Source organism: Scardinius erythrophthalmus (assembly GCF_964197995.2).
Source record: "Scardinius erythrophthalmus genome assembly, chromosome: 24".
Classification (NCBI taxonomy): domain Eukaryota; kingdom Metazoa; phylum Chordata; class Actinopteri; order Cypriniformes; family Leuciscidae; genus Scardinius; species Scardinius erythrophthalmus.
This window is the reverse complement of record NC_138244.1, coordinates 3,604,602-3,624,578: the sequence shown is the minus strand read 5'-3', so window position 1 is coordinate 3,624,578 and position 19,977 is coordinate 3,604,602. Positions and strand designations below refer to the sequence as shown.

Sequence of the window (19,977 nt, the reverse complement as noted above, 5' to 3'; positions counted from 1 at the left end):
CAAAGATGTTTTCGGCAGAATCTTCTCTTTACTGTCTGCAATCCTTCACCTGGGGAATATCCGCTACAAGAAGAAGACGTACCGAGACGACTCCATCGATATCTGCAACCCGGAGGTGCTTCCCATCGTCTCCGAGCTCCTGGAGGTGAGCCCTGCTGAGGCTGGACCAATCAGAGGCCTTTCTCAATTAACTTCATGTTCACTTAACATCAGATATTTATTTTATTTTATTTTATTTCATTAACTTGCAATGTTTTGATAAACTTCATCTGTTTTTAATTATTTATTTGAATTATTTAATTGAATGCTTTATATTTTATTTAATTGTATTATTATTATTATTTTTATTTTATTTTATTTTATTTTTTATACTGCCGTCTGTTGATGGTCGTCCAACACCTTCCTGTTTAAACACACACTGTTGCAATAACACGTTTGATTTACTCTGGCTGCACATTTAATTTAATTTAATTTAATTTAATTTAATTTAATTTAATTTAATTTAATTTAATTTAATTTAATTTTATTTTATTTTATTTTATTTTATTTTATTTTATTTTATTTTATTTTATTTTTCATTTAATTTAGTTTTCATTTATTTAATTTTAATTTAATTTTAATTTAATTTAATTTAATTTAATTTAATTTAATTTAATTTAATTTAATTTAATTTAATTTAATTTAATTTAATTTTATTTTTCATTTAATTTAGTTTTCATTTATTTAATTTAATTTTAATTTAATTTTAATTTTAATTAAATTAAATTAAATTTATTTATTTATTTATTTATTTATTTTTTATTCTGCCGTCTGTTGATGGTCTTCCAACACCTTCCTGTTTAAACACACACCGTTGCAATAACACGTTTGATTTACTCTGGCTGCACGAGCCTTTGTACTTTATGAGCTTTAGTTTCCTCGTTTGTATTTTCTTTATACAATGTTTTGGTTTATAATAATATTGGTGGAAAGGGTTTTGCCCACCGCAGAAAACACACCAATACACACAAAAGCACTAAAACACTTTTTTATGAGAGTTTTCACAGACAAAATGTGGTTTTATATGCATTCAAGGCTTGTATAAAGAAACACTTGCACGCTTAGACAAGCAAACGTGTCTGTTTTTCATGAAATTTCCCAGTGTTTATGCTGTACATCCCAACAATTTATTCACATGGTGTCCAAACACAGATTGATTAGCAGAGTAAAGCGCTAGTTTTTGAGTAACTGTCAGAGAAATGTGCAGATCTCACGGTTTGTGTTTGCCCAGGTGAAGGAGGAGATGCTTTTCGAGGCTCTGACGACACGCAAGACGGTGACGGTGGGAGAGAGACTGATTGTGCCATACAAACTAGCTGAGGTGAGACTAAAGACACACTTCAACACACTTCAACACACCCCTGAACTCACACACACCTTCTGCACGATGCTCAAGAAACCTGGATAATGCTGATGTGATCGAGAACGGTTGTCTTTTTACGGAGTATTATGAAATCTTGACTTTTGTTTAAAGTTGTTGTGTTTCATGTGCAATGGATTAATCTCTTCATGCTTTACACACACACACACACACACACACACACACACACACACACACACACACACACACACACACACACTCACTCACACAGCCTCAAACTATCTCTCTGTCTCATCTCACTTTCTCTTGTGGTCTTATTTTACTCCTGAAGACTGCACGTTTCCTCCTCAGACTGTGTGTGTGTGTGTGTGTGTGTCTCTGTGTTTGTGTGTGTGTGTTTGTGTCTGTGTGTGTGTTTATAACTCAGTGGTTTATCTGAAAACCCCAGTGCTTCAGAAAACAAACACACACTCACCTTTCCTGTAATATTCTGAGTTTCTCCTCCACCATTTCTGAGTGTGTAATCATAAATGTTAAAGTGTTGTAAATAATGAATCATGCTAGGGGAGTTTTATATAATGTTTCATCCCTCCTCCAGAATTAGGCTAAAAATAAAACAACAAATCAATAATGCAGGAGTTACTTCTGCAACACTGGGCATGAGGTTGTGTTATATTATGAAGAAGACAGTAAACCTTAGGATTCAACGTCCTTGAGTCTCTGAACAGCCAATCAGCTCCGCTGTATCCCAGCATGCCCTGCGACACGAGGCCCGTTTCTCGTTTAGCTTCTCTTACAGGGCGTCAGAAACTGGAGAGAGAGTTTTATGTGTTTTGGCTCGTGCAGGTTCAATAAGCAGCGTTTTGGCAGCTTTCATCTGCAGCTTTATGGGCTTCGCACATGCTGAAGGAGATTTGTGCACCGCTGGATGTTTAAATCATCTGTCAGAGAGACTCTGAGAGACTTGGACTCTGGGAGAGACTCAGACAGACTCAGACAGACTCAGACAGACTCAGACAGACTCAGAGAGACTCAGAGAGACTCAGAGAGACTCAGAGAGACTCAGACTCAGATAGACTCAGACAGACTCAGATAGACTCAGAGAGACTCTGAGAGACTTGGACTCTGGGAGACACTGAGAGACTCAGACTCAGAGAGACTCTGAGAGACTTGGACTCTGGGAGAGACTCAAACAGACTCAGACTCAGATAGACTCAGACAGACTCAGACTCAGATAGACTCAGACAGACTCAGACTCAGAGAGACTCAGACTCAGAGAGACTCAGACTCAGAGAGACTCAGACTCAGAGAGACTCAGACTCAGAGAGACTCAGACTCAGAGAGACTCAGACTCAGAGAGACTCAGACTCAGAGAGACTCAGACTCAGAGAGGCTCAGATAGACTCAGACTCAGAGAGACTCAGACTCAGAGAGACTCAGACAGACTCAGATAGACTCAGAGAGACTCTGAGAGACTTGGACTCTGGGAGAGACTCAAACAGACTCAGACTCAGATAGACTCAGACAGACTCAGACTCAGATAGGCTCAGACAGACTCAGACTCAGAGAGGCTCAGAGAGACTCAGACTCAGAGAGACTCAGACTCAGAGAGACTCAGACTCAGAGAGACTCAGACTCAGAGAGATTCAGACTCAGAGAGACTGAGACTCAGAGAGACTGTGACTCAGAGAGACTCAGACTCAGAGAGACTCAGACTCAGAGAGACTCAGACTCAGAGAGACTCAGACTCAGAGAGGCTCAGATAGACTCAGACTCAGAGAGACTCAGACAGACTCAGATAGACTCAGAGAGACTCTGAGAGACTTGGACTCTGGGAGACACTGAGAGACTCAGACTCAGAGAGACTCTGAGAGACTCTGAGAGACTTGGACTCTGGGAGAGACTCAAACAGACTCAGACTCAGATAGACTCAGACAGACTCAGACTCAGATAGACTCAGACAGACTCAGACTCAGAGAGGCTCAGATAGACTCAGAGAGGCTCAGATAGACTCAGACTCAGAGAGACTCAGACTCAGAGAGACTCAGACTCAGAGAGACTCAGACTCAGAGAGACTCGAGACTCAGACTCAGAGAGACTCAGACTCAGAGAGACTCAGACTCAGAGAGACTCAGACTCAGAGAGACTCAGACTCAGAGAGACTCAGACTCAGAGAGACTCAGACTCAGAGAGGAGACTCAGACTCAGAGAGACTCAGACTCAGAGAGACTCAGAGAGACTCAGACTCAGAGAGACTCAGACTCAGAGAGACTCAGACTCAGAGAGACTCAGACTCAGAGAGACTCAGACTCAGAGAGACTCAGAGAGACTCAGACTCAGAGAGACGCAGACTCAGAGAGACGCAGACTCAGAGAGACGCAGACTCAGAGACACTTAGAGACTCAGAGATTTAGAGAGACTGAGACTCAGACTCAGAGAGACACAGAGAGACTCAGAGAGACTCAGAGAGACTTAAAGACTCAGAGATTTAGAGAGACTGAGACTCAGACTCAGAGAGACACATAGAGACTGCATCTCAGACTCAGAGAGACTCCGCAAGACTCTGTGAGACTCCGACAGACTCAGAGAGACTCTGTGAGACTCCGACAGACTTTTTCCTTAAACGTCGGCTCTCAGCGCTGCAGTTGTTCACGCTGGACTCTGTAGATGGACAAACATCATCTCTTCAGATGTGTGATGTGTGATGTCCAGTGGAGGGTCTGAGACAGTAGTGCTCATGTGTCTGACGCTCGTGTGTGTGTGCAGGCGGGGACGGTGAGGGACTCCATGGCCAAGTCTCTGTACGGCGCTCTGTTCGACTGGATCGTCTTCCGGACCAATCACGCGCTGCTCTACAACAAAGACCTGGAGGACTCGGCCAAGGTACACACACACACACACACACACACACACACACACACACACACACACACACACAATCACACATGACTACTGCTGTATATTACTGTATATACTACTGACTACTGTATATACTGTATATATATATATATATATATATATATATATATATATTAGTGCTAGGCAACGATTAATCACATCCAAAATAAAAGTTTGTGTTTATATAATATGTTTGTATAATTATTTTGTGTATATAAATACACACACATGCATGTATATATTTAAGAAATGTTTTATTATCTATATATAAAATATTTATATTTTTATATAACATAAATTATATATAAATATATATACAGTATACACATTCAAATATTTATTAAATGTATACATATAATAAATAAATAATTATACACCGTACATACACACACACGTAAACACAAACTTTTATTTTAAAAGTTATATAGCACTAATATATATGTGTGTGTGTGTGTGTTCATTTGTTTACTCATATAGACATTTTCTGATAGTTTACTGGCTAATTGTCATTCTCTAGCCTTTCATAAGCCGTCCTGAAAGTGATAATGTGGTGAACTGGCGCGTGACGTGATCCTGCATCATGTTCCCAGTTCTCCTGATCACGGGTGTTGATGTGTTTCAGATCCTGTCCATCGGGGTGCTGGACATCTTCGGCTTCGAGGACTACGAGAACAACAGCTTCGAGCAGTTCTGCATCAACTTCGCCAACGAGACGCTGCAGCATTACTTCAACCAGCACATCTTCAAACTCGAGCAGGTAAAGCCTCGTCTCTGACTCTGAGCTTCCAGATCTGCACATCACTGTGATCATTACTGATGTTTGCGGAGGCGCAAGTCATTATCAATACACTTCATAGCGTATAATACAAGCGTTCCTGAAGGATCTCAATGCGGATTCAGCTTTGAATAGAGCGAGATTTTGCTTTGTTCTTTGAGTATAAAGCAGTAGTTCATTCAAAGTGAACTTTCCTGTGAACTACTCTTCAACATCAATTTGTTTGTTTGTTCAAGCATTCAGTTTAGTTTTATTACAGTCTAATCTCTGATATTTATCACTGCATTTGAGTAGTCAGATTTTGGCCTCGTGTTTGATGTTATGAAATTTATCCCGATTAATATTTGACTGTATTACAGTAAAAAAAAAAGTTGATCATGTGACGTTGACTCTCTCAGGAGGAGTATCGGTCGGAGGGCATCAGCTGGCACATGATCGAGTACATCGACAACACGGCCTGCATTAACCTCATCAGTAAGAAGCCCACGGCGCTGCTCCACCTGCTGGACGAAGAGTGCAAGTGCGTCTCAGCCACAACACACAACACACAACATATCTGTGACCCTGGACCACAGAACCAGTCAAGGGTCTTTTTTAATTGAGATTTATACATTATAAGCTTTCCATTGATGTATGGTTTGTTAGGATAGGACAATATAAAACTATGTGAAAATCTGGAATCTAAGAATTGAGAAAATCTCCTTTAAAGTTGTGCATTTATGTTGGCGATTGTGCAGCATTCACTCACAAAAATACATGTTTTATATATTTACGGTAGGAAATTTACTAAATATCTTCATGGAACATGATCTTTACTTGATATCCTAATGATTTTCGGCATAAAAGAAAAATCGATAATTTTGACCCATACAATGTATTGCTGGCTATCACCACACATATACCTGTGCGACATGTGACTGGTTTTGTGGTCCAGGGTCACATATGACTCATTGCAGTTTTGCAGTTATCATATATTGGAAACATTACCATATTATGTTATCATAAAAAATGATCATAGTTAATGACTTAAGAGTTCAAATAATGTATATTTCATCAGGGATTAATGGGAGTTGATGTTGTTTGTAGTTTTCCACAGGCGTCTAACCAGACTCTGCTGGACAAGTTCAAGCGTCAGCACGAGGGCAGCGCGTTCATCGAGTTCCCGGCCGTCATGGAGCCGGCGTTCATCATCCGCCACTACGCCGGGAAGGTCAAGTACGGCGTCAAGGTCAGGATCTACATCTCAGAGGATCAAACCTGCTCTCTGCCACAGAATCAAATATAAAATAAAACGTTTTATCTCTCAAGTCTTACTTTTAATCTTTCAGTTGCGAGTTTATATCTCACTTTTGTCTCAGAGATATAAACTCGCAATTAAGTTTTTTTATTCTGTGGTGGAAACAAGCTTCAATATGTGTGTGTGTGTGTGTGTGAGATTAAGTAGTAAGCATTTGCATATGTTTGTACACACACACACACACACACACACACACCACTTCCAGTGACCTAATTCTGCGATTTAATCTGATTGGTTGGATTGGCCCCTCGGCTACGAGTGTATCTGGAGCACATGTTTGGCAGAGAGGGTTAAATCTTCACGCTTCACACTCACACACACACACACACACACACACACACACACACACACACACACACACACACACACACACACACACACACACACAGCTGCTTCACATCAACCATCTTCATTTTCGGTTATTTTTATATCGTTGAGACACAATTATATTTTTTTATTAATATTTTGACGTATTCTTGCATATTTTCCATATAATTTTAATTTTAGTGAATTTTTTTGTCATTTTTGACATTATTTGTCTATATAGTTTTTATTTATTTTAGTACAGCAGTTCAACTAAATTTAAATAAGATGTTTCCTTGGCAAGTAACAAAAAAAAAGTTTCATTTTATTATATTTTATTATAAAGTAACAAAAATGCTTAAAAAAAATAGTTTTACTTATAGTTACCTATAATAACCCTAGTTTATTAGCATGCTAATCTGAATATTTTACAGTGTGCATGATAAATATGGAATGAAAAAAAAATACACTTTCCCTTAAAAAACAGTTTTTATCCGATAGCCCTTTTTTTCTCTATTGTACAGATTTATTATTAGTTTTATTTTTTTGCATTGTTTACATTTTGTACCATTTGTTTACATTAGTTTATATTTAAATATTGAATGTCATTTACATTTACACTTATGCTTTTGGCCGACACTTTTATCCAAAGTGACTTGCATTGCATTTCAAGCTCCACATTTACACTCTCATCAGTTCTTGCTTTCCCTGGGACTCGAACCCATGACCTCGGCGTTGCGAGCGCTAGCGCTCCACTGTTTGAGCTCCAGGAAAGCGATAGTCGTCATGAAGCTGAGAGATGTGAGATGTGAGTGTTTGTCCCGCAGGATTTCCGGGAGAAGAACACGGACCACATGCGTCCTGATATCGTGGCTCTGCTGAAGAGCAGCCGTAACGCGCTCGTGTGCGGCCTGATGGGACTCGACCCGGTGGCCACCTTCAGATGGGCCGTGATCCGGGCCTTTTTCCGAGCGCTCGTCGCCTTCCGGGAGTCTGGGACACGGCACACGGAAAGGAGGACGACCAGCGGTGAGTGACAGCACTTACAGTCAAACACACGTGTTCAGACTCCTTCAACATTTCTCACATTATCAGTTTATTCGCTATAGTTTAGAAAATGGTAATAAAATATGAGCAGAACTCAGTTGATATTTGACTGGTTTTGTCCGTCCTTCTGTTAGACTGTCTCACACATGAATTATGTTGAATATCTGTCAGCTGTTAAATTTAACTACACAATTAGATAATACCAGTTTAGCTCAACCAGTGACCAAGCAATGCTTCATTGTGTTCAGTCTGTGTTTAAAAAGAGCATTAGCAATTAAAGAAAACACACTTCAGCAAAACATGATCAGCTCAAAGTGTCTGGATCATCTTTGGTCCCAAATGTCACTGGTAGTCTCTGTATAAAGAATTATTGGGTATAATATGTCACAGTTTACTTTATTTTGCTCTCCTCACTTACAGAAATGAACTATAGTGTCATGATCACACTAGTGAAACAATATCAGAAATGATATCTGGTGTCTGAATGATGTGTGGTTTGACTGTAACACTGACTAAAGCTGCTGTGAGACTCAAACGGGACATGAGCGTGAATGAACAATCCCATGATGCAACTCTGCTTTATTATTTAAATAGACGAAGCAAATGCTCATTCTGAAATATGCATGATTATATAGTCCTGAACTGTTGGTTTGCGGAGTTGCATGTGTGTTTGCAAACAGCTCTTCGATGGTTTATCAGACGCATTTGTGAACGTGCTTTATCTTATTAAAGTGTTTGTTGTTGCAGAAACTCAGAGTCGATTAGTGAGAACAACAACTGTAGATGACACTTCTGAAACATTCATGAGTGACTCGCGGCTGATGCGCTTCAATGCGTTTACTTACTCTCTCTCTCTCTCTGTCTCCCTCTCTCTCTCTCTCTCTCTCTCTCTGTCTCTCCCTCTCTCTCTCTCTGTCTCTCTCTCTCCCACCCCCCAGGTTCTGATGGTCCAGTTCAGAATCAGAAGAGTGTGGACAGCTTCAGTTTCCTTCATCACCCTGTTCACCAGCGGAGCCTTGAGATCCTGCAGCGCTGCAAAGACGACAGATACAGTGAGACAATCCCTTTTCAGCAGGAGAACAGTGATCAAACCAGGCTTTACACTGAGAACCCAACCACGGCCCCATCCATTGACCACGCCCCCAACCACAACACACTCATTAACCACGCCCCATCCATTGACCACGCCCCCAACCAAAACACACTCATTAACCACGCCCCCATCCATTGACCACGCCCCAACCACAACACACTCATTAACCACGCCCCCATCCATTGACCACGCCCCAACCACAACACACTCATTAACCACGCCCCCATCCATTGACCACGCCCCAACCAAAACACACTCATTAACCACGCCCCCATCCATTGACCACGCCCCCAACCAAAACACACTCATTAACCACGCCCCCATCCATTGACCACGCCCCAACCACAACACACTCATTAACCACGCCCCCATCCATTGACCACGCCCCAACCACAACACACTCATTAACCACGCCCCCATCCATTGACCATGCCCCCAACCACGCCCCGCCCATTCACCACGGGCCCAACCACGCCCCCACCCTTAGTCACGCCTCCCCAGACCACGCCCCCACCCATCAACCACGCCCCCGTCCTCTTTTCTGAAAACTAAAATATGGTCACCCTACATCAACATGTTCTGAGTGTTCTGCTAATGGTTTTGTTAATGCTAGTACTAACGAGGGGATTGTTTTTGTGTCTCTTGCTCTCATTATTTTGGGTTTTAAATGTGTTGAATTTGTATTTTATTTTATATCAGCTGTTGAATTTTGGTTTTGGCCTAGCATAATTGGCTATTTATATAAGTAGGAAAAAATTTTTTTTACAAAAATTGGACACATTTTTTTCAAACTTGGTGCAAGCAAGAATATTGATTGATTTTGCTTATTACAAGCATGTGGATGATCTTATCACTCTTGAAGGTATTTGCTGTTTCCGTGAGGCGTTGTGCTCTGTGTTTGAAAGAGATTTGGTTTTTGCACATATCTTGTGAGTTAGGGTTGCTCTTAATATTTATGCAATATGCATATTGTAGTTTAAATATACTGCGAAATGTATTTGTACATCACTCTCTCTCTCTCTCGTGATTGACAGATTCGTGTATCAGCAGGAGGAGTCCGCGGACGCCACTGTCGGACCTGCAGGGCTCAAACACACTCGGCCAGAAACTATCCAGGTACGGCAGGTTAATGTTGGTTAATGGTCACATGACACTGAGGGAAACAAATAAAAACACCACAATTTGTGATCCACAATAAAAAATCTATCTATCTATCTAGAGGTTTTTCCACACATCAATCGTTCAGTTTGAGTGTGTGTGTGTGTGTCTCAGGGACTGTGGCGTTCGAGGCTCGAGGTCCTCGTTCTCCTCTCACGACGAGGAGGGGATCTTCGTGAACACTGTGAACAACAAGCTTCTGGAGCGAGCGCAGGGAATCCTGATGTGAGTACCAACAGCCTTCAGTTCCTCCGACTCATGTTCACACGCTCTCACACACTCTCTCTCTCACACACTCTCTCTTTCCTGAAGGCGGAACAAGAACTACAAGACGAAGCCCAGCCTCCCGAAGGTAAGCGCCCCACTCTCGCTTTACTCAATTCAATTCACATTTATTTGTATAGCGCTTTTCACAATACACATCATTTCAAAGCAGCTTTACAGAAAATTGACATTACAATTTAGAGTGATCAGTTATCAGAGGAAACTAAGTTATGCATTTCAGAAATGTGCATATATAAAATCACAGTTAGCTAAAAATGTATTAATTAAACAATGTAATGATTTAATGCAGAAACAATGAGATAATTGAAGTAATGAATACTTGTTTATTAACAAATGATTATGAATGTAGCATTGGCGCATGTTCATTCAGAGTTATTTAAAGGGGACATATCATGAAAACCATGTTTCAGTGCTATAATCTGGTCACCGGTGCTTCTCCCAGCACAGAAAACTTGAAAAGTCTTTCTCTGCAAGCATGTCAAAAAATAAGCCGTCAATAATCAATGTTGATTCAATTCAGTTCAATGTTGCGAAGTTCATCAATTATGAAACAAATTCAATCCAGTTAATTCCGGCCCTGTTCTGAACGGAGAAGCAGAAGCTCATTTGCATTTAAAGAGACACACACACACACACACAAATAGCGTGTTTTTGCTCACACCCAAAAAGGGGCAAATTTGACAAGCGATAATAAATGATCTGTGGGGGGTTTGAGCTGAAATTTCACAGATTTACACCATAGATTTATGACATCTTGTGAAAAGGGCCATAATATGTCACCTTTAAAGGAAGTTATCTTATGTAATAGACTGTATGTAACACACATTTGACCGTATTTGACTTGACGGAGGTTTTGTTGTGTGTTCAGCACCTGCTGGATGTGAAGTCACTGAAGTATCTGAGCTGTCTGACGCTTCACGACCGCATAACCAAATCACTCCTGCACCTGCACAAGAAGAAGAAGCCGCCCAGTATCAGCGCTCAGTTCAACGTGAGGATTTGTAGCATTTTAATATTTTTATTATGCTTCAGCACAAACAAACAAATCTCTGAATGCCTTAGGTTGAGCATAGCTAGTACCGAAACAGAAAAATGTTCGACGTCCTTTAACACTTGCTTATCTGCATTGTGTCGGCACTGTAACACAGTCTTGTGTTCGTGATGCAGGTTTCTCTCAACAAGCTGATGGAGACGCTGGGACAGTCCGAGCCGTACTTCGTTAAATGCATCCGGTCTAATGCAGAAAAGGTAGATTACGTGTCTTATTTCTGTCCCTGCATCGCTAGATTTAGATGCGCGGTTTGATTAGCGTCGTTGTTTCGTAGCTTCCTCTGCGCTTCAACGACGCGCTGGTGTTGAGACAGCTGAGATACACTGGGATGCTGGAGACCGTGAGGATTCGGCAGTCTGGATACAGCGTCAAGTACAGCTTTCAGGTGAGAAAACTCTATTCAACACACAAGTCAAGTGAGCAAAATTCATCAATTATACAGAAAACAGGGATTCAGCTCAGTTCAATTCAGTGGTGAAATAATTCTGTACAGTAACAGTGTCAGTGTTGGAACAAATTGAAGTTTAATGTTGATTCTGGCTAGTTCAATAACAGTCAAAGTTCAATTATGAAACCAATTAAATTCAGTTTAATGTTTTTGCAATTCAGTTCAATAACAGTCAGTGTTGCACAGTTCATCAATTATGAAAGAAATTCAAATCAGTTCAATAACAGTCGATGTTGCAAAGTTCATCAATTATGAAAGAAATTAAATACAGTTCAATAACAGTCGATGTTGCAAAGTTCATCAATTATGAAAGAAATTAAATACAGTTCAATAACAGTCGATGTTGCAAAGTTCATCAATTATGAAAAATTAAATTCAGCTCAATGTTGATTTAATTCAGTTCAATAACAGCATCAATATTGCAGATTTCATCAGTTATTAAACAAATTCAATACAGTTCAACATTAATTCAATTCAGATCAATAACATTCAATGTTGCAAAGTTTATTAATTATGAAACAAATTCAATTCAGTTCAACTTTAATTCAGTTCAGTTTAACAACAGTTGATGTTGCAAAGTTCATCAATTATGAAAGAAATTCAATTCAGCTCAATGTTGATTTAATTCAGTTCAATAAGAGTCAATGTTGCAAAGTTCAATTATGAAACAAATTTAATTCAGTTCAATGATGATTCAGTTCAATAAGAGTGTCAATGTTGCAAAGTTCATAAATTATTAAACAAATTCAAATTATTTGTGTTGAGTCAGTGCTGCAAAGTTAATCAATTATAAAACAAATTCAATTCAGCTCAATGTTAATTTAATTCAGTTCAATAACAGCGTCAATGTTGCACAGTTCATCAATTATGAAAAATTAAATTCAGCTCAATGTTAATTTAATTCAGTTCAATAACAGAGTCAATGTTGCAGATTTCATCAATTATGAAACAAATTCAATTCAGTTCAATGTTGATTCAGTTCAATAACAGAGTCAATGTTGCAAAGTTCATCAATTATGAAACCAATTCAATTCAGTTCCATTTGATTCAATTCAGTTCAAGAACAGTATTGATGTTGCACAGTTTGTCAATTTATGAAACAAATATAATTCAGCTGTAAGACGGTAGTCTCATTATCCAGTTCAGGTGTTTGTCAGTGCAGTGGAGTCGATCATATTTCTGAATGTTGCGTGTGGATCGCTTTACGGAGCCGGTGTGTGTCTCTTCAGGATTTTGCTCATCATTTCCACGTGCTTTTACCCGCTGGATTTCACGGCTCTCAGTCGGCCATCAGACAGTTCCTGCAGAGCGCAGACCTCGAGCCCGACGGGTATCAAGTGGGCAGAAACATGGTAACAAACACGTCCCTATAGACCCTTTCTGTGCCGACATCACGATTACGTCACAGCGTTAGCTGGAGGAAAAACAAAGGGAAAACTGCAGGCGGCCAATACAAACCAGAACAGATTCAATACATAAGGAGCTTCAAATATCATTTTGTTGTGTTGTTGGGTGTCAGAATCCAGTCAATGTTGCAAAGTTCAATTATGAAACAAATTCAATTCAGTTTAATGTTTTTACAATTCAGTTCAATAACAGTCGATGTTGCAAAGTTCATCAGTTATGAAAGAAATTCAATTCAGCTCAATGTTGATTTAATTCAGTTCAATGACAGCGTCAATATTGCAGATTTCATCAATTATGAAACAAATTAAATTCAGTTCAACATTAATTCAATTCAGTTCAATAACAGTCGAAGTTGCAAAGTTCATCAGTTATGAAAGAAATTCAATTCAGCTCAATGTTGATTTAATTCAGTTCAATAACAGTGTCAATGTTGCAAAGATTTACCAACCGAGTACAGGCTTTAATTAGAAATTTTATCGGATAATGTTTTCTAAACTATTGTGATTATTTGTGAATCATCTGTGATTGTATACATTGTTGTGATTGATTGCAACTACTTTTTGAAGAACCTGGTAAAAAAGAATAATAAAATACATAAAGTTAAAAAATGTATATTTCTAGAAAATATTCACATCTTTAAAATTGCACTGTAGTGTCACTCTTTACGATCGTCAGAACTGCGGATCGGACCACACAGGTCGTGTACGTGACCATTCAGTATAGTTATGTTAGGGTTCGTACGAGGTGCATAAAATGCTTAAAGTATTTGAATTTGACTTAAGAAATGTAAGTCCTGGAAAGCCCATGAAAACAGCCATATTTATGAGAAGGTAGCTTGAATTATTGAAAGACAAAATATGTGGAATTAGTGTTTAATTTTATCTTTAATCTTTCACACAATATTAATGCCGCAGCTCATCTGATACAGATATAAAGCCATATCGCATGGCTATGAGTGTGATATTGCTCATATAAATATCCAAGTATATGATACATCTTTAATTTTTCAGGTCAATCATATATTCATGGGAGAAAAAATCAGTTTGAATAAGGAATCTTTGTCATCATATCCTTTCACTGGTCAAACTTTCCACAGTCATTGCATCTGCTGCACATTATTTGCACCATTATGTTTTATTTTTGTTTATATCTACCTTTTTTAGAATTTGAACATAATTCTACACATAAGTTCAATGTCCATATAAGCTCCGCCCACAAAAAAACGTCACAATGTCACAAAGTCATAAAAGGTGTGTATTCACACCGCAGGTCCTATCGACCCTGACCTGAGCGAGTGTGTGTTCCTGCAGGTGTTTCTGCGAGAGCATCTGCGTCAGAAGCTTCAGGACGAGCTTCATCAGGAGGTGTTGAGGAGGATCGTGTGTTTGCAGAGACGCTTCAGGACGAAGCAGGAGAGAAAGCACTTCAGCCGGCAGAGACGAGCCGCTCGCCTCATTCAGGTATATCTTATAGGGATATGTCTCTGCAAATATCCAGAGAGAAAATGCCTCAGTGGCTGTGTTTACAATCTGAACGTAGTGTTTAAATGAACGCTAATCAAGTGATCGGGTTGATGTGTGTATGTGTACATATATAAACAACTAGTAAAAAATATATACGTATTTAAATTTTTTTTTACATTTATTATAAGTTATATATAAATTATGATAAAAAGTATGTATAAAAATCATATATATAATTTTTATATATACTGTATATATATATATATATATATATATATATATATATATATATATATAATTTTTATATATATATATATATAATTTATATATATATATATATATTATTTTTATATATATATATATATATATATATAATTTTTATATATGATTTTTAAATGGGTTACTACATATACACATTCTTTCAAAATATGTTTTTTTTAAATATGTAAATTATTTAAAAAATATAAACATTTATAAAATGTATGAAACATAAAATATAGTCATTTTGAAATGTATACAATACATTGTTTCAATAGTTATATACATTTAAATTTTATATACTTTTAATAAAAAAAAAATATATATATTATTATTTTTTTTAATTTAAATGTATATTTACTTTACTTTTTATGTATATATTATATAAAAAATATAAAATAACTATTAAAATGTATATACATTTTTAAATAATGACATTTAATAATAAAATACTCACAATAAACAATTTTGTGTGTGTGTAACTTAACGCTAATCTGACCGACTGATTTTATGTAATTTCACGGACAGGTTTATATCCGTCTGCCTCATAACAAAGTCATGTTTACAAGGTTTGATACAGTTTTGAGGAATAACTGATGGATTCCTGAAACTTAATCTTATATTTTCTGGGCTTATGAAGGCAGAGAGCGTTCTCAAACGACACGGGTGTTTTCTGACTGGTTTGTTTGATTTATTCGAGCACAAAGGGAAGATCTGTGAAGGTTTTTCTCCAGTCATCTGTCGTTGTTTAACTGTTCTGCCAGATCTAGTGTTCAGCGAGTGCAGAGCGGTGTGTTCTTCAAAACAAAGATACGCTTTCAAGATCCCAGCGGATCACAAACATGTGGCGCTCCACAAACAAGACGTTACACAAACGCTCAGAGCTTTGATGAGACGCATGTGTGCGGCACTTCATCCTGTCACTTTCCATCACATAATATTTAAAAAGAAAGAAAAAGTGTTGGAATAATAACACGGAATAATAACAAGTGCTCTATATTTAAACAATTTGAACAAATATATATGGTTTTATAATAATTATTTAAATTAAATATATTCATTTTAAAATGTATATATGTATGTATTATTTTAATGGGTAACATAGATTTAAATTTAAAAACATTTTTAAAGAGTACAAAATGTAAAACATACTTTTTAAAAATATAATATAATATAATAATAATATTAGTAAATACATTACATGCATAAACTATTTAAAAAATAAATGTTTCTTTAAAAAATTTATGCAATAATTTAGATGATTAAGAATGGTTGTTATATTATACTACATGATGGTTTTGAATTGCTTGAAATATGATTGACCCGCTTTGAATAAATCATTTTAAAAATATTTTTTGTAAATGCATAGAATAATTATTTTTTTTAAATTACATTTTTAAAATGTATGAAACATAAAATAAATATATTTTTAAAATGTGTCAATTACCAAAAAATATATACATCTGATAAAATGTTCACACATTATTAAAAACAAGTGAACAGTCAGCTACATACATAAATAATAAAATAAAAAGGTAAGTAGAACAATTAATCAACATTTCAGAATTCTATGAACAGTTTAGAATTCAGTTGGTGAGTGTGTGTGTGTGTGTGTGTGGACAGCTGGTGAGGAAGTGTTGCTCTCTCTCTCTCTCTCTCTCTCTCTCTCTCTCTCTCTCTCTCTCTCTCTCTCTCTCTCTCTCTCTCTCTCTCTCTCTCTCTCTCTCTCTCTCTCTCTCTCTCTCTCTCTCTCTCTCCTCTCTCCCTCTCTCTCTCCGCTTTGAGTGTGTATGGCTGTGTGCACAAAGCGTGTGAGTTCCGATTTTCGCCTCTTCTTCTGCGTTTAAAATTGTTTGAATGTGTAAATTGGCAAGACAAAACACATCCAAATTATAAACTTTCAGCGAATCACATGCGTGTCGAACCGTGGGTAAGCTGGTCCGTACAGATCACGCGATCTGTTCCACCCCTAATAATCATCCTCTGGTTCCTCTTCCTCCCCGCAGCGCTGGTGGCGTGAGTGTTTGACCCACGCAGACGAGTGTGTGTGTGAGCCGGAGCTCCAGCAGAGGGCAGCGGTGTGTGTTCAGGCGTTCTGGAGAGGCTTCAGAGAGAGACGGCAGTACCGGCAGCAGAAGAGAGCGGTTCTGCTCATCCAGAGACGCTGGAGACGAGTCCTTCACACGCGCACGAGAGAGAGAGCGGCAGGCCTCATACAGGCCATCTGGAGGACACACACACTCAGACACACACACACACTGAGACACAAGGCCGCCGTCACGCTTCAGGCCGCCTGCAGGGGGCGCCAGGCTCGACAGCGGTAAATATATTTACATTTGTGTATTCGCCAGATGTTTTTCTCCAAAACCACTTGCATTGCATTCAAGGTGAAGATTTGTAATCATGATTTCCCTGGGAATCGAACCCATGACCTTGAACTAAATAAATATATATTTATATATATAAGTGCCGGGCAACGATTAATCGCATCCAAAATAAAAGTTTGTGTTTACATAATAAATGTGTGTGTACTGTGTAAAATTATTTTGTGTATATAAATACATACATTCATGCATATATATTTAAGAAAATTTTATTTATATATAAAATATTTATATTTATATATAATATGAATTTTATATATATATATATATATATATACATGCAAATATTTCTTAAATATTTACATGCATATGTTTGTATTTTTATATACAAAATAATTATACTCAACCCTAAACACAAATTTATTATGTAGACACAAACTTTTATTTTGGATGTGATTAATATCGATTACTTGTTGCCCAGCACTAGTCTCTCATAGGTATAGGATGAGGTGAAGAGGCACTTATTATATATAATACAAGAAGATATTTTGTCTGTAGCTTGATCTCTAGTTATGACAAGTTGCTCAGGTTGGCCCCGCCCACAGTGGAATCTCATTGGTCCAAATCCCTCTTAACTCATTTTAAACATCAGATGTGTTTTGATTGGCTGTGCCTTTGCATTCTCTAATTTGATTGGACCGGTGATGTTCCGTTTGTTCACTGATCTGGCTTCTATTGGAACTATTTTTCTTGCCGAAGCAAAAATAAACGTCATAGTTGACATTAGAGATGCTCGATATATCGGCCACCATATCTGTATCGGCCGATATATGTTCATTTTTAATGTTAGCTGTTGTTATCGGCCTGATAAGAAGATTTGTCCGATATATTAAAGCAGATAAATAGTGGATTATTTCCTTCTGCTGAGACACTTCAGATGCGCACTGTTCAACATGATGGTTTTGAATTGCTTGAAATATGATTGACGGCTGCATAAAATTATGAGAACATTATAATTGTGTTTGGGACATGGATTTTAATGATGGGACTTTTGTTTTTGTAATCAGGCAAAATTACATAAAAATTTGTATTTAGATTCATCGGCCAATATATCGGTTATCGGCTTTCAGATATAAAGAATTATCGATTATCGTTATCGGCCAAAATGTTCATATCGGTGCATCCCTAGTTGACATTGTGTCTGAAATATCTCAATATTTAGTAGTATTGAACATCTATTTTTTTTTTCCCAAGGTGCCGCATTCTGAGAGATCAACGATGCGGAGAGAAAACCATCGATGGCGAAGAGCATCCAAACACTGTGACTGAAAGTTTACACGCCCCTCAAAACTCAAGCGTAGAGCTGTCAGAGGAAAAGCAATCCGCCGAACCCCCTCGAACGGTCGACGACAGCACGCTAAAGAGCCGATCCAAGCGGGAAAGTAGGAGGCAACGAGAACTCGAACAAGCGACGTTCAGTTTAGAGCTTCTCAAAGTCCGATCCGGTTCAGTGTCGAACTCCGAACCGGACTCCTCCGCTCAAATCCCTCTCTCCGAACATCTTCCTTCGTCTCCTCAGGCCTCCACGGATAGTCAGGAAAGCTCTGAGGAGTTGGCCCAAGTTTCGACCCTTCAAATGAGCGAAAATAACGCTGAGAGAGAGAGAGAGTTGGAACAAGTTTCCAAACCCGAGCCGATGGAGGAGAGCCAAACCAGCCCGCCGTCCTTCAAACCTCACTTCTACATCGCTGACGATGACGGCAGTCCGGTTAGGAGTTCGCCGAGCCGCTCCGAGAAGAAGGAGTCAGTGCTGGTCATCATCAGCATGCAGAAGGAAAACCCTGTCGACCTAGAAGCGCATCATGACCATCAGATGGCAGCGGAGGACCACCAGCAGGAGTTTCTGCTCTCCAATGATCATCCAGACGTCCACTCGACTCCTGAACCTCAAACCAATCACGGCTTGGTCACTTCGACCTCCTCTAAAACCCTCCAGCTGGACTCGAGGGAAGCGGCGTCGACGAAGAAGGACGTTCAGAAGAAGTTTGTGTCTCAGAGCATCAGCATAAGTATGAAGGAGAAAGCTGATCTGGCCTTCTCTCCCAAACGCAGTCGTCTGACCTTCTCCAAGTGAGTTTACGTCCACTCATTCTTCCCTTGGGGCATGTTTTTAAAATTGAGTGTTCACACTGCAAAAAAGGCTTTTCTTACTCTTTTTGTCTTGTTTCCAGTCCAAATATCTAAAAAATATTAAATCAAGATGCATTTACTAAAGTTGTAAAATGCCATATTATGTCTTGTTTTCTGGGGGGGGGGGGGGAATCAAAATGAAGTGATTTTTTTTCTTAATAAAATCTGCCAATGGTGTCAGAAAAAAGAATCTTGTCCCCGTTTGAATTAAGATTATTTTTCTGACCCCATTGGAAGATAAATTACCTTGTTTTAAGCAAAAACTCACTTCATTTTTATTTTTCCCCCCATAAAATAAGACTTAATATCTTATAGCAATTTACTCGTCTAGTAAATGCATCTTGATTTAAGAATTTTTAGATTTTTGGACTGGAAACAACACAGAAATACTGAGTAAGAACAGCATTTTTTGCAGTGCATCAGAGGGACTTTTGTCGCACTTGAACCATGAATACACACAAAAAAGTTTTGTGATTTGAAATATAAAAAAGTACCAAATCCTTCCCTCGCGGGTCAATTTGACCCCCTTAGGAATGAATGGAATGCGAGGAATGCTTCAGTACACTTAGAAAAACCTAAAAATGCTCAAAATTCAAACTAAAAATGCTAAAACTTTACCA

At 38.3% G+C, this 19,977-nt stretch overlaps 1 protein-coding gene across 3 annotated transcripts in view; it reads left to right on the top strand.

Annotated features, from left to right (window-relative positions):
- myo9ab (myosin IXAb) overlaps positions 1-19,977 on the top strand; it is a 99,371-nt gene that overhangs the window by 52,008 nt on the left and 27,386 nt on the right. For all 3 annotated transcript variants that reach the window (XM_081356827.1, XM_081356828.1, XM_081356826.1), the window contains exons 8-25: positions 19-145; positions 1,271-1,360; positions 4,127-4,243; positions 4,881-5,015; positions 5,432-5,553; positions 6,120-6,261; positions 7,461-7,662; positions 8,619-8,732; positions 9,808-9,889; positions 10,046-10,156; positions 10,244-10,283; positions 11,085-11,207; positions 11,384-11,464; positions 11,542-11,652; positions 12,945-13,067; positions 14,433-14,582; positions 16,850-17,163; positions 18,422-19,297. In XM_081356827.1, coding sequence (XP_081212953.1) covers positions 19-145; positions 1,271-1,360; positions 4,127-4,243; positions 4,881-5,015; positions 5,432-5,553; positions 6,120-6,261; positions 7,461-7,662; positions 8,619-8,732; positions 9,808-9,889; positions 10,046-10,156; positions 10,244-10,283; positions 11,085-11,207; positions 11,384-11,464; positions 11,542-11,652; positions 12,945-13,067; positions 14,433-14,582; positions 16,850-17,163; positions 18,422-19,297 — 3,060 coding nt within the window. The remainder of the gene's footprint in view (positions 1-18; positions 146-1,270; positions 1,361-4,126; positions 4,244-4,880; positions 5,016-5,431; positions 5,554-6,119; positions 6,262-7,460; positions 7,663-8,618; positions 8,733-9,807; positions 9,890-10,045; positions 10,157-10,243; positions 10,284-11,084; positions 11,208-11,383; positions 11,465-11,541; positions 11,653-12,944; positions 13,068-14,432; positions 14,583-16,849; positions 17,164-18,421; positions 19,298-19,977) is intronic.